Raw genomic sequence first — 17,367 nt, forward strand, 5'->3', positions numbered from 1 at the left:
TTTTTTCTTTTGTTAAAACTCTTTTTTCCTTCCACCTCTTTTTCAAGATAGTCACCTCTTATTAAAGAGAAAATCCTCCCATTCCCACATTCCCTATGACTTCATTCCTTTTATAATAATTATGCTTCTCTGATTGATGTCTGTACTTTCACTTAGTGTTTATATCCCCCATGTACTGGCTGAAGAAGACATAGTTCAGTGCTATAGCTGCTTCCAAGCTGTGCCTATGCTAACTGGCCAGCCTATACCTCATGGCTGAATGACCAGTCTGGTAATCCAACAGTGCGTACAAGTGCTGCATTCACAATGAAGCATTTCCTTTCTATTGGAAGAAAATCCCTTTCTCTAACACTCTTCAGGCTTACAAACATATATAACCTTTATCAGTGCAGTTTCTGAGTATGTTGAAGATAATTTTGTACTATAAGATTATCAATTTTGGATTGACATTGCACAGAGGCCTTGCAACACCAATTCGGTTTCTGTGAATAGTTATATATATAAAGTATTAGCACATGATGTAGTATGGTATGATTTGGTAAGATATTTTATAGAATGGCTTCACTTGTGAATCATTTCTCCTGAGTCTGGATGGTATCCTGGCATATATTCTTTACTCAGTGGAAAAAAAAAATGAGACAGAGTTTTTATCTATTATTTTACAGCCTTTCCTAATTGCTTTGGGATGAAAGCCCTGAGCAACCTGGTCTGGTCACAGTGCTGACCTGCTCTGAGCACAGGGACCTCTAGGGACCTCTTCCAGCCTGAGCTATCCCATGGTTCTATGATTTGCTCCCTTAAGAGAGCATGAAATGAAACCAGCCATTACCCACAGCAATTGCTACACTACCCTTTTTAAAACTGTGCAGAGAAGGACTGGGTGGGTAGAAAGGGTGAAAATTCTCATACAGCACAAAGTGAGGTCAAATTCTGGTCTTAGAAATTAAAGTAAAAACACCTCCATGATTTGAATTATTTCATATTGCATCTTTTCCTATTTAAGGACAAATATGCTTAGAAGGGTAAAAAAAGGTAAAAGGAAAACTGCTGTTGCAAAACATTACACCAGCATCAAAATAAGCCTGTATTATTATTAGTCATGAGAGAAAATGCTTTTGGCCAAATATCTGAAGAGAATCAGAAAGGTGATGGTTGTGAGAGATGTGTACAATATATATGCAGTATGTGCACAAATAGGAAGTTAAAGATGGAAAAAATATAAACTATTCTTGATGCTCACCTAGATGGTTTGAACAATATTTGGTATTACTTAGTTCAGATTATTCTTCTGAATAGTTAATTAGATGCTCTTCCCTTGGATTTTCTTATTGGTACTACTGTTCTCCAGGACATTTTACTTTCTTCAGAGCATTCTGTTAGCCAACACATTTTCAGGTCTCCTGATCTCCCCTTTGTTCAAAATATTATTAGAAGAAGTTGATCCAAATAAAGAATTTTGGTGAAGAATGAGTGTTTGGGAGTCCCCACTAGGGAGATCTTGATTTTTCTGACTTAGTGCAAATTCAATTTCTTTTGTCCTGTGTCCTCTATCATTATATGGTTCAGTGGTGCAACCATTTCAGTCTGTCATCAGGGCCACATTCTGACCTCAATAATATTGGTGTAAATCCAGAATAAATCCATCAGTCTCAGTGGAGCTGCTCAGATTTACACAAGGAATCTGAGAGCAGAATCTGGCTGTAGGCATTTCTTCTAGAGAGACAGAATAACCATCTTTTATTAATATTTCACAGCAGTCTGCAATTGAAAACAGTTGTCTCTCCCTCTCTCTCTCTTTCTTTTGTGGGGGTGGGGAGACTATTGGCTGAATCCTGTTAGGGAAATCCTACAGGCTATTTTTAGCAGTAAGCTCTACTGCTGCATTGTGGTATTGTACCCAGCACATGTGCTGTATGACCAGCAGCCATACATCAGAATTACTTGCACATCCTAAATCAATTTAGATGCTTGCAATAAATGAAAACATATATCTCAGCCTTTTCTTAAGTCAAATAATCCTGTTTAGAAATAATTTCTTGCACTTTCTGGTGTGAATATCTTGCTGTTTAAAAGTTTGGAATAGAAGCTTCTACCATGCAATACTGACCTGACCAGTTAAACTGATTTTTGATTTGGACAAAGTAATTCACATACGACAAAATGACATTTTTATTTATTTTCTATTTGGGAAAAATTATTAATGCATTAAGAAAGGGATGCCTATATCTGTCTATATCTATGTCTACCTGTATCTATATCTATATCATCTATATCTATATTATATCTATATCTATATCTATACCTATATCTATATAATCTGTATCTATATTATATCTATATCTATATCATCTATCTCTATGTCTATCTATATCTATATCATCTATATATCATCTAATCTATATCTAATCTATCTCTATACCTATATCTATACCTATATCATATATATCTACCTATATCGATATCATCTTAGACATTCTGCATTTCACTTCAAAACCTCTGTTTAGTTTCACCCTGATACAGTATTCAAAAAGTGCCATTATTACATAATTTCTTGATTCTGTATATTACTAACATAATAAAACATACTTTTTTTATTTCTATTAACTGCAGTTTGGACTATGCAAATCTAAGCCTATAGGGAACATTCATAATTGGAATAATATGATGGCTGAAAGAGTGGCAGACAAGAGATACTTTCAACTTTGAACTACTCTTGTCAACATTTAACAACGTGTTTCCATCGAAGTCCATTGGATATAAGTGCCTGCTTTGCCTAAGTGCTTCTGAAAATCCTGATGCATGTCCATTTAGCATTTAAACACCTCCCCTGTTGGTCAAAGGGATGGGAGGGAAGGTTTTCTTAGTTAATATTATAATGACCACTGCCAATTGTACAATCGGGGTATGCAGTAGACAGTAGAAGTCAGAGCTTTGGGTGCCAAGAAAAGGAAAGCTAGATATGTAAGCATGCATCTATTTGCATGCACATTTGGTGTTTCAAATAACTTATAAGACCTGATGATAGAGCAGCAAAGCTTATAAACTGTGCAGCGCAAATAACTGCAAAGAAAGGAAATTATTAAGTGCTTTGGCAATGCCAGCAGAGATTTTAAGCTGCATTAGTTTATTAGTTCCAGATTTTCACTGGTTCTTTTTTATTATTTAAAAGAAAACAAACCAAAAAAATAAGTACAAGAATTTATTGCCAATGCACTATTTTGTTTGTTGGATAACTGTTTAGCATAAAACCAGTCATGCTACATGTAGGTATTATTTTTGTGTTCTCCTTATGCTAAACATGATTGTCATATTATCATTTTGACTTAAATAGCAAGATCCCAAAGGATCAGTTCTAAAGTGCATGAGCTAAGTAATATGACAGCATAAATATTTCTAGAGCAGCATAATTTAAAAATTCTGGCTTCTAACTGAATTTTCTCAGAACCTTAACTTTGCATTACCCACAATGTATACAGACTCCTATTCAGCAAAATTTTTAAACACTTTAATAAAGTTCAATATCCATTCAAGAACTTTGCTGAATAAGGGCGGTATTGAGCATGTTGTTGAATCTGGACTTTAATTTTGTATTTTCTTCACTGGCTGACTTTTCAGTAGCAGGCTAACACAATTTTCCCAGAACTGTGTTGGCATCCCAGCAGTGATGGCACATAAGAAAGAAGTTTTGAATGCCAAGTTTTGCAGCTTGAAGAAGTTGTTAATTTGAGTCCCTTTCAATTGTAAGGGGAAGAAAAATCCAAATGTTTCCCAAATGAAAATGGTTCACAGGGGTATTTTTTGTTCCAGACATTTCTGAGGGACATGCAAACAATAAGTAAATAAATAGCATTATTTTTCAGTGTCCTAGACTTGGTTTAAGAGCCTTGAAAACCAAAGATTAGTTTTCAAGCCTACTCTCTAGAATTTCTCTTTTGCTCTTAACACACAGCTACAGAGCAATGTGATATTGATACCTCTGTGGTATAAAGTTGTTCTGTCCTTGGCTAAATGAGCATATAAAATTCCAAAGGAACCTTGCATTGCAGTCTAACAACAGGATTTGGTCCTAATTGTGTAGTGAGTGGAAGTTTTCTTTTTAATGAAAAATGACTCTGGCTGCTACTGCTGTATCTCTCTGAAGTTTCCACCTGATATGCTTTTGACTTAATATAGTATCAGTTAAGCAGTACAAATACAGAGTAGCATTGTCATTGTAAAAATTATTTTAAAAGTTGTTTTTCTGAGTGGTTTTCCTTAGACTGGTATGAATAAACAACATTTTCTTGTTGTATAGATGTTGATTAACAACCTTAACTGGCTTTATCCACTAGATACAGAGAAAATAACTGATTCAGTAACATGACTCATTTTTTTCTAGCCATAAAAGATTTAACAAGGCACCACCCATTTTCCTTTCTTCTTGACAGTTGTGGTTTTAGTATAGTTTCTTGAACATTATTTTTTACTTTCTCAGTATGACAAGATAGAACTTTTAAGTCAAAATTCACAGTCTTGCAAAGAAAATAGCATTTAAGATCCAGAATTTTCATCTTTCTCCAACTGACAAATAAAATCCAGTTGTGCTATAGTATGCGTGACCTGAGACTATATAACTTGCATTTGTTTTACTCACGGTTTCTTATTGTGTTGTCTTTGTACTGAAGGTGTTGTATATGACAGTCTGATGCTGAAGCACCAGTGTATGTGTGGCAACTACGCTAATCACCCTGAGCATGCTGGAAGGATCCAAAGCATCTGGTCGAGGCTGCAAGAAACTGGGTTGCTAAACAAGTGTGAGGTAATAAAAGATAAAGACCAGATACTTGACTTTTTAAAGTAAATGGAAAAATTATTAAGTCCTAAATATGTCTTAATTCTGTAAGAATAGAGTGAATTAACATCGAATTATTTGGATTTACCTGGTGATATTAAAATAGCACATTTTAGGAAAGCACACTTTCCAAGCAGAAAACGAATAATTTGCACCATAGACGTCATATCCATATGCATAAGAACCTAAAATTCAGGCATAACTCTGCTCCCCGCCTTGATATAGGAATTTAGAATGACAGAATCAAATGGCAACTGCAGAACTTTCAATAGAACAGTTCTCAATTTCTTGAAGCAGCTAACAATTTTTTACTTCTGTAGTAGTAAAGAGCACTGCTTGTTTATATGTAGTTTCTATCAGTCCATAAGCACACTGAATCTTCTCTTATTTCAGGCTACAAATTGTTTTCAAAAGCATTTTAATTTTCCTGGAGTACAATGGGTGCCAAGTCAAAAGAACGAGGCATTCAAAGTGCAATCTTCTAGATAACATCAAAGCAAAAGCGAAGCTTTCTTCTATTTTGATTTCCCTCAAAAAATCATGTATTAAAATATCATGCATAAAGCAAACATGGGCTCTCAGGTTTGTATATGTCTTGGGTTACTGAAAAACAACTTTTCCTACCACTCACTGCTTCCTGCCAGTTGTGCAGCACTGTCAACTTCTGCAGAAGCCTGTGGCAAACGAGGGTGCTTACTGCACTGCAGCACAAGTCAACAAAGTTCAACAGAAGTCTGCTTATGTTTTCAGGATTTCCAAATTGTCAGGATTCATATACTCTCTTTTTGTTTTTGATATTTATTTATTTATTTATTTATTTATTTTGTTTTTTTTTTGAGTTACTTTTCTTTAAATACTTAGGTTTTTACAAACCCAAAGGAACAGGTACAATAGCCCCCCCCCCCCTTTTTTTTTTTTTTTGGTTATTAGTGGCTGTACACAAAGAGTATTCTGCCTAGTACACTGGGCAGTGAGATATTGCAAGGACTAGAAAAGGATTTGTTGTATACAATCATTTAACTAGATGGCAGCACTCTAACAGGCTACTGTTGTTTTTTAGCTTTGATAATTTTTTCAGTCTTCAAGAAGACATTCTTTCAGCAAAGTCCTTGAGGCCACATATCACACAAGTGGTTTCACTGATGGGATCACATAATTAAGGAGTAAGTTAAACACCCAGTTGAGTGCTTTACTAAATGAAGGCCTAGATACCTTATTGACTCAGGACCCGTATTATACAGAAAAGACAAAGGAGGGCAAACAAGTAAAATGCAATGTGCTACTATGTATTACTTTCTTTAGCAATAAACAGATATTGCTGAACAATAAATTGTATAGGTCTGGAAAAGGTAAATTGGTACAGTAGTACAGATTAGTTCTGAGGTGCAGGCCAGTTTCTTGGAAGACTTATGGCTTTCTCTTACAATTCTGCAATTTCAAATATTGAATTATAGCCCATTAGGTCCTACAAAATCCAAAGAAAGGGCAGAAAAGAAATAAATAATTTAATGTTGAATGGCATTCAGTTAATTTTGACTCCCATTGTGTGCTTTGAAATGAAGCTGGAATGTGAAATGAGCTGTCAAAATGTAAACTGTGATAAAATCTTGAGGAACTTCTGTGTGAAGTTCATGCATAGAACTGGTGTTTATCTTGATCCTGTTATGTAGTGAAAGGCAGGATTATATCTGATGATGTAATCCATCCTTTGCTTCACTGAATTCTCTAGCATTTGCTTGATATCAAGCACATCCTTAAATCTGCTCACTTTTAAAAATATAGAAGGGTTGAAGTGATTTGCTTCAACGGTACTTGGATTCTTTAGAAAAGTTATTCAGCTGAATATATGACTCATGTCACTAAAGGAGTGGTTATTGCATTATTCAAGAAATAGTGAGTTAATACCATTAGATGTGTTCTGGAATATACCACGTTGAGGTTGCAGAGCCAAAGCATCACTTGCTCACTGTCTCTTTTACTGACTTCTGAATGCTCCCTCATGGACATTAGTATTTCTTAATATAATTTCTCAATATAGTTTCCCAGAGTTTCTGTCAGAAGGAGTGGGGGGATGGGGGGAGGTTTTACCACATGCAGTGCCTCATGCATCAAGTCTGAAGGACAGCTTAGGAACAGCAACCTGCAACAGCTAGTTAGCAAAATCTCTGCAGCAACTGTAAACATTTTTTTTTTTAATTAAAAAATAATCCCACAAATGGACTGCATTTCCACTTTTGCTTGATGAGAAGTTCCAGGATCAAATCCAGTTCAGTCAGGTGTAGCACAGATCTCTTACCTTGCAACGTATGCATCCTTAGTCATAGGAGTGTGCCAGGGGACCCTCCCTATTTTCTTATTCTAGCAAGAAACCTTTATGTAAATGAAAAATCTATTTCTATATGATCTTTTTTATCTCTGTCAGGGAACAAAACATGGTCTCTAAACCATGTAGCGAGGATTAACCCCTCTCATGCACCTCATATCTCTGGCCCTGGAGAGATGAAGAGCACAGAGAAGCCAGGCATTGCCAGCTGGGCATGGGATAATGGAAGTCATACATACTGGGCTGACACCGGACTCATTGCAGTTAATAGATTAATCTAGATAGGTTAATATAGACTTAACCCACTAACTGTATATATTGCTCACATTGTCCTCATATATAGCAAATTTAAAATATAGCTTGATAAAATCATAACAACACTTGACTAGGTTACTCAAAACTGTATCTTCACTACAAAATAAAATGTGCCTGGGACTGTTCTTCACCACTGTGGCCAACTGGCATGGAAAAGCCCATTTTTCATACTATCAGGAGTGCTCCCTGGCCCATGCCAGTGCCCCAGCCATGTCTGGGAGGTTTTTGGGAGAGTGTTAGTTTGCTGCTCAGCCAAAACGGTGTGAAGGACCACTTTAGCAATTTAATAGTACAGATGATTGTGTTCCTCTGCCTGGGAATGTTTCCTGGCACTGCTTAATTTACTGCTGCATATATAGCCAAAAGGACTTGTTTCTCCAGACTGTATTTTGTCTTTCTAGCCATAGATCTTTGAGCTCTAGAATTATTCAAACAAGGTTAATAGGATTCTTGCTAAATCAAGAATCTAGTTCTAGCTTTTGGAATATTTATTTTTTGTTTGTTTTAAATCCTATCGTTTTTCCAAATGCATAGATTACTTCCCCCATTGTTTTTCCCAAGTTGAAAGAGAAAAACATTTAGATCACGGCCAGCCCTGGAGAGTGGGACCTGAGACACCAGTCCCTGACTGAGCCCAGGACAAGAAGGTGCAATCATTACCCCCTGTACTGGACTTTTTTATAGTCCTGGTATTTAAGAAATGTATTGGGAAAGTACAATTTGGTTATAATATTTTTTCATTAGGTTAGCAGTGTTGTGTATGTTTCTGAAATATCTGTTCTGTGTTTGGTAAAAGTTGACCAATGCAGAACAGACAGCTGTGAAATGCAGCCCCAGAACAGGGCAGCTAAAAGACTGGCATAAGAACAGCCATTACCTTTTTTTTTGTATTTTTTTTTTTTTTGATTTTGGAATTTTCTCTTTGTAAAGAACGATGCATAGCTGCCTTACCTTTGGGACAAAAGAAAGACTGAGTTTTGTTTTGGTAGTGGTGTCTGCTTTCCACTTGTTCTATGGAGAGGAAGTATTTACCTAGCTCCTGTGGGGCCATAATTTACACACACATGACTGGCATTAGGCTATACTGATCAACAGTTTTAGAAAAGAAAAGAAGAAAGTAGACAAGGTCCCACTTCATGCTCTCACCTCTACTTCCTATAGGGACTGTGGTCCAGCAACATTTTCCTTTTCAGCCTGGAATTTGATATGAATATGGGTAATTTTCTGGAACGAAGACATTTTACACCTCCTGCTGTTCACATCTCATGGACCAAAGGGGACAGAATGAAAGAATTAAAAGTTTTACAAACCTTTGAGTCTGCCAGATCACATGGACCAAAATATATCAAAAAATTCCATCCTCTGAGCCTCAGTTTACCACTAAAGAAGAAATAACACAGGCAAGTCTATAAAGACACTTTAAGAGCAAAAATCTTTGCAGTATTGAACATACTCAGGTTAGGCACTGGAAGCCCAAAACACATGAAGATAATAACTGCATCTTTCTGTGTGTGTATGAATGATATACCTGTAATTTCCTCATAAGGAAGAGAGAGAGTGATGTGGGTGTACTGACTGGCAAAATATCCATGTTATCTCTTATCTTATTTTTTCAAAATAAGAGAGAATTTAACAATTATGAGAAATCTCAGAAAAGAAAGAAACATGCTGAAGACCTTGTTTACAAACTGAATAACCTGAGAGAATCTGAGACACTGTCTCCATACAAATAGCTGCAGTAAAGGCAATGGTCATCTTATATTGACAGACCTGAGTGAGAAATATTGCTTAAGCTGTGTCAACAATTCCTGTTAGTTTAGCAGAGAGAAACAGGCAGTGTCACCTTTGTCTTTTTGAATCTCTTACCATGCAAGAGTTTAGTCTGCTGAAAGTTTAACCAAAATCTCTAGGTTAACAGAGGTTATCTATGTGAAACTTTAATGATCTATTTTAAGCAGGAGACCAGACGAGACGGTCCTCTTTGACCTTAAATTCTATGAAAGGTGAAAGCATTTTCCTGTTGTGGGGAGAATAACTTTCTGGTTCTGGACTGTTTTTTTGAAGTGCTTAGGTGCATTTTGCTCTCCTGGGATGTGCAAATGTGTCTGCTGATGAGGGGACCTGCATATGGCAGAGGAGGGAACCAACACACAAATTGCTACACACGTTAGAAAAGAATGACTTGCCTTTCTACTATGGATGTATGACCAAACACGCCCTTTCAAGTTCCCCAAATGAAACAAATATGGTCCAAAAGTTCTCCTATGCTATTTCACCTTTTTCATCAGCTTTATGTCATTTTTCTGCTTTCTAGTACACTTTAGGCTTTTGATGTTACCAAGGGCAAAGAAAATGAAAAAGGACATATTAAAATAAAAAAGATGTGGATAAAAATGTACAGAAACTTGCTTTACATAACTAAAGTTATATGATTCCAGACTCTGGTAATAGACTTATGGCATGTACTTTTATAAATCTGCTAAATCCTGACATCATTGTGGAAGAAGAATTGTTCTTATTATTACAGGTCATTTTTAGTATCACTTTTTTTTTGTGTGTGCGTGTGTGTAAACTTAGATAGCTATAATTTTAATGTTATTCAAAATGGATTGACCTGTAGAGATACAGAAAAGGTGGGATGAAAGGAACTATAAATGAGGAGTTGTGAATACAGAAACAGTGCAGACATGCACTCTTTACATTTCCCTTTCCTCCTGCCATTTACTGTGTAAAGGAAATGTGCGTGCTAATGTTCAGTGTTGTAGCTGGAGAAGCCTTGGAGAAAGGGCAGCTTGGCTGTTGGCTGCATCTTGAGGACCTTACTGTCAGGAGTAGCCTGAAGTAGGCTGCTAGATGCTATTTGGTTTGTTCAACAAGCCTATTTCTACACAACCTGTTTCTTCCTAGAGAACGTGGCTGGCAATATTGGGTACTAGGTAGCTCGTCAGCAAAATACTCTCCACTCTGGTTCATTCTGGGGAGGCCAATTAGAGACCCTACCCAGTTAGTGTACAGCTATAGGATGCCACAGAGCTCCCCATTATAAGAATAACGTCTGGCTGTGGGTCTTCTTGTAGTTAAAGTGGTACAGCATTTAACAGCACTTAAAAAGAGACAGTTAACTGTCTTAAGCATGTCCTATAGAGCTTTTGTGTAACTTGGAGAAAATATATGACCAGAGTATTTTACTCGAGGTTCTTTGATGTCACCTTCATAAATTACCCCTATACTTTTCTTACACATTTGTTTTAGCTGTCCTAGAAACTAACCCTCCTTCCCTGTTTTGCTGTGAGGAACTGGGTATAAAGATTTTAAGCAGCTGATCAGAAACATAGACATTAATGAGAATAGATGAATGAATAAATGTTACCAGTCACCTTGCTTGTGAAGAAAAACACTTCATCTGACCCAGAAGAACTATTATAGAGTGTACTGACTCCATGAAGTAACATAATGTGCTGATTTTGATTGTGCAACTGTGTGTTAAAAGGATGTGAGTGCACTGCTACAAATTCTCATGTGAGACTGGGAGAGGCCTGAAGAAAGTAGCGATGAAAAAAGGGTTTATTAAGTCATTTAGTTCTTGGATCATTCCTTTAAATGTTTTTTTCCACTGCTGTGTTCAGTCCACTTTTAAACACTACAAGAAATAGGGCTTCCACCATTTCCCTGGAGGGGAGCTCGTTCACAGTCATGTAGATCTAACTCTTAGGACATTTTGCCTGGTTAGTTAGAAAAAATTGCTACTGCCGAACTCAGTATAAATTGTGCTTGGTTCTCTCCTAACATCCCCGTACCCACCACCCAGCAGCTCCTTTTGTCCTCACATTCTCTTTAATATTTATGATATCATTTTCTCCCAGTGAAGAGGTTGGTGCTTCTGGTTGTGCATGAGTAGGTGATGGATATAATAAGAATGAAAACTTAAACTCTAAAAAAATAGATGTGAACAATATTTCTGTGACAGGTTAATCAGTCTAGTAAAACTAGGTCGGTCTATTTAGATAACTCCTGTACCTGTTTATTTGTAGACCTTGACAGTCAGACGGATCCACAGTCAAACTTGTGAGAGGTTTTGCCCCAGATGTTCATAATGACCAGCTCTGCAAACAGAGTCTAGGACATTAAAAACAGTCCATTTTCTCTTTGTGTTATGAACAGGAAAGATGATCTTGGGACCCGAACTTTGTTGACAGTGCTGTTTATTATGCCCAAACCTGAACAAAATCTGCTTCATGTTGCTGTGTTTGCAAAAGCACTAACACAGGCAGAGAAGTAAATATTTCTATGACACTCTGTAACTCCTAATACATACAAGGAACTGACCTGGTGAATAAGAAAATGTTAGTTTTATCTTTTCTTCCTTCTTTCCTATCTGCCTTTTTTTTTTTTTCTAAACTGATTAAATTTATAGAATTGATTTATAGAAATAGTCCTTTTTTTAACACTGATTTAAGTGGGGAGAGTACAAGCTGGTGAAACAGTTAAAGAGACAAACTTCACTTGCAAAAACATAACAAAGCAAGTGAGTCAGTATCTGCAACAGAAAAAATGATCCTGGAAGATCAAACGTACATTAAAAAAAAAAAAAGATATGGAAATATTTTATTGAAGAGCTTACACGTTAATTTTCTTCCTCTCTCTGGCTCTCCTCACTGTAATCATCCTCTCCCAGCAGCATAAATTGCAGGTATGATAATAACACAAAAAACATTAATGCATACTCAAAACACACTGCAGATTACAAGTGTGAATAAAGTTTTGTTTTCTAAACTAGAAGTTTTCTAGCCAACTCTCTGACTTAAAAAATATCTCACTTTTGGTTTGCATTTTGTAAAATAATGTAGATAAAGTCCGAATCTTTTATTTCCCTTGTATGTAAAACCCTGTATTAAGTTAACTCTGCTAAGACTTAAGTGAAGCATTTGTGATAAACCACACACACATTTGTTTTTCATATAGCATTACTTTAATAAACAAATCAGTGTCACATTCCTGCATGACGCAATTTCAACCCATTATTAATCATACTAAATGTTATTTTGGACCTTTACTTTTTTTTTCCCTTTTTTTTTCTTTTTTTTTTTTTTTCCCCTAAATATTGTCAGTGGAATATTGTAGGCCTCTGCTGTTTTCTTTCAGCGAATTCGAGGTCGAAAAGCCAGTCTGGAGGAAATACAGCTGGTTCACTCTGAACATCATTCACTGCTGTATGGCACCAGCCCCCTGAACAGACAGAAGCTGGACCCCAGGAAACTCCTAGGTCTGTACAGGCCTCTATTCTACTGAGAACAGCACATTCCAGCACTGTCATTAGTCATAGCTGGTGTCAGTTTAAAATACTTGGCAAGCAGTGTGACAAAAATTCACTTTTTCCAAATGCATTGCTGTGTGGAAGGAGAATGTTACAATGGAAGCCAAATATAGATTAGCAAAATGCACAGACTGGAAAGCAGCAATAGAAGTTTCTCCTCATTTGCTTCAAAACCGTCAAAGTGTTAACCCATTATTGTAATTTGCTCTCCATCAGAGGTTGATGGCAATTTTGAACATGGTGGTCTTTGATCTCCTTGTGTTCTTTGCTTTGAAAATGGGAGTTTAAGATACACTTGCTTGTCAGAATTGCTTGTTTGCTGTTCTCATTTGCTTTATTTCAATGATTTCAGCCTTGCTGGTTGCGTATACCATGCCTGAGTCTTGCTACTAAGTGAACTTTATTTTAATGCTTTCCTATTATGCAGAATACGATATCTTTCTGAATAACCAGGAAAAGACATATTAAAATATTAAATGGACCCATGAATGGCATAAAACTGACAAGATTTTGATATCAAGTATCTTCATACACAGACAATGCTCAACGTTCACTTTCATAGTAGAAAAGTAGGGTTAAATTGAGCTCTGTCATGACTGGAGCATGAAGCAGAGCATCTTGTCACACCTGCTACAGAGGATTTGAAAGGAAACACAAACAGTGCATTTTAGAAATAATGTGTGAGTGAAATCCTGCCCCTAAATCCCAGCACACTAGATGGAACACACATTCTCAGTTATTTTTGTAACACTTTAAGATGCAGAGATTTTCCTAAATGTAATAAAACCCAACCCAAACAAAAACAATACTAGCCATCAAAAGAAATTGCTGTCACAGTTCTAGTAATACATAGCAATTATCTTGCTTTAGAAAGAGTTCCTTCTATAATGCAGATTGTTACTTCAGTGAGTCATAAAAGTAGATAGGAAAAACGTCTTGATCACAGTATTATCTAAGTTTATACACCTTCTTCAAGCTGAAATAATTACAATATGTTAGATTCTCAGAAGATGGAGTTTTCAAAGTAGGAAATCCTCATCTTTATTTTTTTAAAGAAAAAACACTAAATTCCTGCAAGATTAAAAACTGGAAACATTTTGATTTGGGTTTATCAACATTGTCAAAATGTTCCATTTTGATAAAGTCAAGCATTTCATTTAGATTTTGTTGGTTTTGATTCATTTCATTTTAATTTTTACGTTATTTAATATAACATACATTTATATGAAATCTTGTTCGCATTTTGGATCTCAGTGGTTGACTAGCATATGGGATGCAGTGTGTAGTCTCAGTAATGGGGTGAAAAAAGTAATGGACCCAGATATTCTTGCTGTGTTTCTGCCTATGTATAAAGAATACAGAAGACTTTGTTTGCCTAGTCTTAGAAAACCATTTCTTTGCCCACTGTTCTTTACTCAACACTCCTTGCCTTTTTCATTTGGCACTCAGTCCAAAACATTTACTCTCTGAGTTTATATCAAGATCACACTCCTAGCATATATTCTGAGTGTATCCTTGGCTTAATGCCCTCGTCTGTCTCTGTAGGATGTTTTCTTGCTGCCTCTCACATGGCCTTTTACCAAGACAACAGTCAACGAAACACTCTTCCCACATGCTCTTGCATGTGCCTTTTTTTTTTTCCCCTTTGGCTGGAAGCTCTGATCATTTGAGCTTTCATACTCTTGTATAAAAGAACTTAATTATCTTTTACATTTTTCCAAAATGCAGTGTGACTGTTCCACCCTTCGTTGTCCCCAGTTCTGTGAGGTTGAACCTAACCAATGCTGACATTAAAATTAACATCTTGGTATAGCATAAAAATTCAAAATGATGTGTAGCAAAGGAGAAAAATCTAAAGGAAATGTTTCTCATAAAAATTGTCATCAATAACATCATCTCATAAAACAGTCCTATTTCAGTGAAAGTGCTTTATTTTTTATTATTATTATTTTTTTTCCTGCAGAAGTTGTTTCATCAGATTATGGCTTTGCATCTTAATGAAAAGGGTTGATTCCTTCCCTTACTCCTCTACCCACCCAAAAAGACAGAGGCACACTTTGTTCTCCACTCTTAAGCCTCAGAAAAGTGTTTGTTCCCTTTTTGCTGTTCAGAAGACTACATCTGCATTGTCTGAAGGTCCTTTCTTGCTAACAAGCAGTTTCTGTATCTTTCAAATACAAAAGAAGCACTTGAAGGAATGAAATTAAGTACGACTAAAGCTAGAAATGTACTATCTGTCAATAAATGTTTATTTCCCTGTTCAGGTAACCTACTTTGCTCTGGAAGGCTGCAAAGCAAAATGGCTGTAAACTACTGAAATCAGTGAGAATTACGTACACAGATAATGTGAATATTCTTAATGCTTTCAGAGTATAAACTAGCTTGAACTCTTGGCTTTTTTTTTCACCAAAACGGGTCTTACAAATACAGCTATTGCAAATGATCACTTCAATTTTTACACTATTGTGCAGCTAAGCTTTTGACTGATCGTATTTCACTGTGGTGTGTTAAGCAACATGTTATGTTGCATTACATTTTCTTGACATGAAGGAAACTAATATGGAGACTGTGTGTCACATCACATTATGGTTTCATGTGACAGAATACAACCTTTCAAATCTCTCTGAATAAGCTCAAGGGCAGAACAGTTACCAAGCAGCTCTTACAAATTTGTCTGCTTTTTACCTCTACAACAATAATTAAGAAAGTGTTTCTAAAAAGCAAGTTTCCAATGATTACAAGTTTTTAAAAGTGAGAAATATACTGTCAACACATCCCTGACAGTGAGGCAGCATTTAAAGAACAACTAAAGCATGCATTTACAGAGCGCCTGTGCAATTGCAATTTCAAGTCAGTCAAAAAATGATTACTTAGAAGAAATGGCTTCATTCTCAAGGGGTGATACTGGAAACAATTATGTTTCTCAAACTGACGTTGCTTTTTACTGAATGGTGCCTTTTCACAAGTGAACACTTTTTTTTTTTTTTTTTTTTTTAGGACAGCTTTTTGCCCAACACTTTTCTTGCTCATCAGAGTCTCAGCCCCCAGTTGCCAATCTCCTAAGCAGCTTCCTTGACTTCCATAGGGGCCTCCTGACTTCAGTGGTGGGTGCCTCACCACTCAATTTAACTAACAACTTCTACTGCCTTTGTGGCTTTACATTTCAGAGTAAAAATCTTAGATAATTTTTATAACTTTATCTGTAAATTTTTGGGGTGAATCTTCTCTAAAAGACCTTTTTTCTCAAGCGATTTGCTGATGATTGCAAACTCTGTCCTGATGCAAAGCCATTTGTCTTTCATCTTAGTTGAAGTATTCCAATATATATTTTCTTTTATTATTTTATTCTGGAAAATCCTCTGGAAAATTCCTTGGGGTGAGGAAGGATGTTACTGGGAAATATCTGCTATTTAACAAATTTTGCTGAGGCATCATCTCTAAACATCATGGGAAATTCTCATGATTCATTTTCAGGGTTTGCTTTTTTTCCTACTGATTTTCATTTATGGAGGAGTGTTATGAACTCTTTACTTTCTGTGATGGTAGCTAGATGTTGGTCTCACTCTCTTAGTAGAATCTTTCCCAATGTTTTCATGAAATCTTGATGTTTTTCTTCCTCTGCAAGGTCTGTCTTCTTCTTTTTTGACTCTTGTGCAATAAAAAGTGAATATTGTGGCAAGTTGCTTGATACACTGAAGAGGCTTTGTGCTTGTTTTTTTCCCTGCTTTAGTACTATCTGTTGATTGATTTTAGCGTCCTTCCTCACCATCTGCTTTTCTGTTTTCACTTTGTGTTTGTTGTTTTTAATAGTGTTTACCATGTACAATGTGCCTTGTTGCACGGAGATAAATGAGAATTCATCTGTTCTCTCTTATGCAATGGAATTTAAGAAAAAAGGTCTAGTCATTCAATATTCTAAAAATGCCTTCTTTTATCTCAGATTTCAGCTTATGTTTCCATTAATGTCTCCTGACACTTTAACAGCATTAATTTTTTAGTTAGCTGCTCAAGACTTTTTGATCTTCCCCACAGTAAAAAGTGAAAAATTGCTGTTCACATTGGTCCCTGGATCTGCTTAGCAAGGGATCTGGAAACTCCTCCCATACCTCTGCTCTGATGGTCTTCGTCAACGAACATTTCCTTGCATGTCTGGGGCCATTAGGACTCACAGTGTGAGAATGCTCTGCATAGCTGCTGCACCTGCATTTCCCCTGGTAGCTCCACAGGAGGTTTTGTTTGGCTTCTCTCGCACACTGTGCAAAATGATCAAAGGCCTCTGGTCGGTTAAAAATGCATCTTGGATTTTACTCAAAGCGTAAAGCACTTTCTTCATCTCAGATCTTGCAGTCTGATCTCTCATACTTCAAAGATGATGGCTTATAATTGTCTTTGTACATTTCACTGGCACCTGCTAAATATGAGTAACTGCAGTGGTTGCCCCTTCCATAACAATGGGTGGCTCCTCTAGGTAACCTGAGTGATTCACTATCTAACGCTTCCTCCATATGGCAAAGTCACAAAGCCAGTTCTGTGATACTGTGGGGGAAAAGCGTATGTTCTCTTCCACAGCTGCCTTAGGATCAG

At 36.4% G+C, this 17,367-nt stretch overlaps 1 protein-coding gene across 1 annotated transcript in view; it reads left to right on the top strand.

Annotated features, from left to right (window-relative positions):
• The window catches only part of HDAC9 (histone deacetylase 9), a 480,503-nt gene that overhangs the window by 327,469 nt on the left and 135,667 nt on the right, over positions 1–17,367 (top strand). The window contains exons 13-14 of the mRNA XM_080581236.1: positions 4,665–4,798; positions 12,612–12,732. Of these exons, the coding sequence (XP_080437362.1) occupies positions 4,665–4,798; positions 12,612–12,732 (255 nt within the window). The remainder of the gene's footprint in view (positions 1–4,664; positions 4,799–12,611; positions 12,733–17,367) is intronic.

Source organism: Anser brachyrhynchus, assembly GCF_964034855.1.
Source record: "Anser brachyrhynchus genome assembly, chromosome: 2".
Taxonomy (NCBI): Eukaryota; Metazoa; Chordata; class Aves; order Anseriformes; family Anatidae; genus Anser; species Anser brachyrhynchus.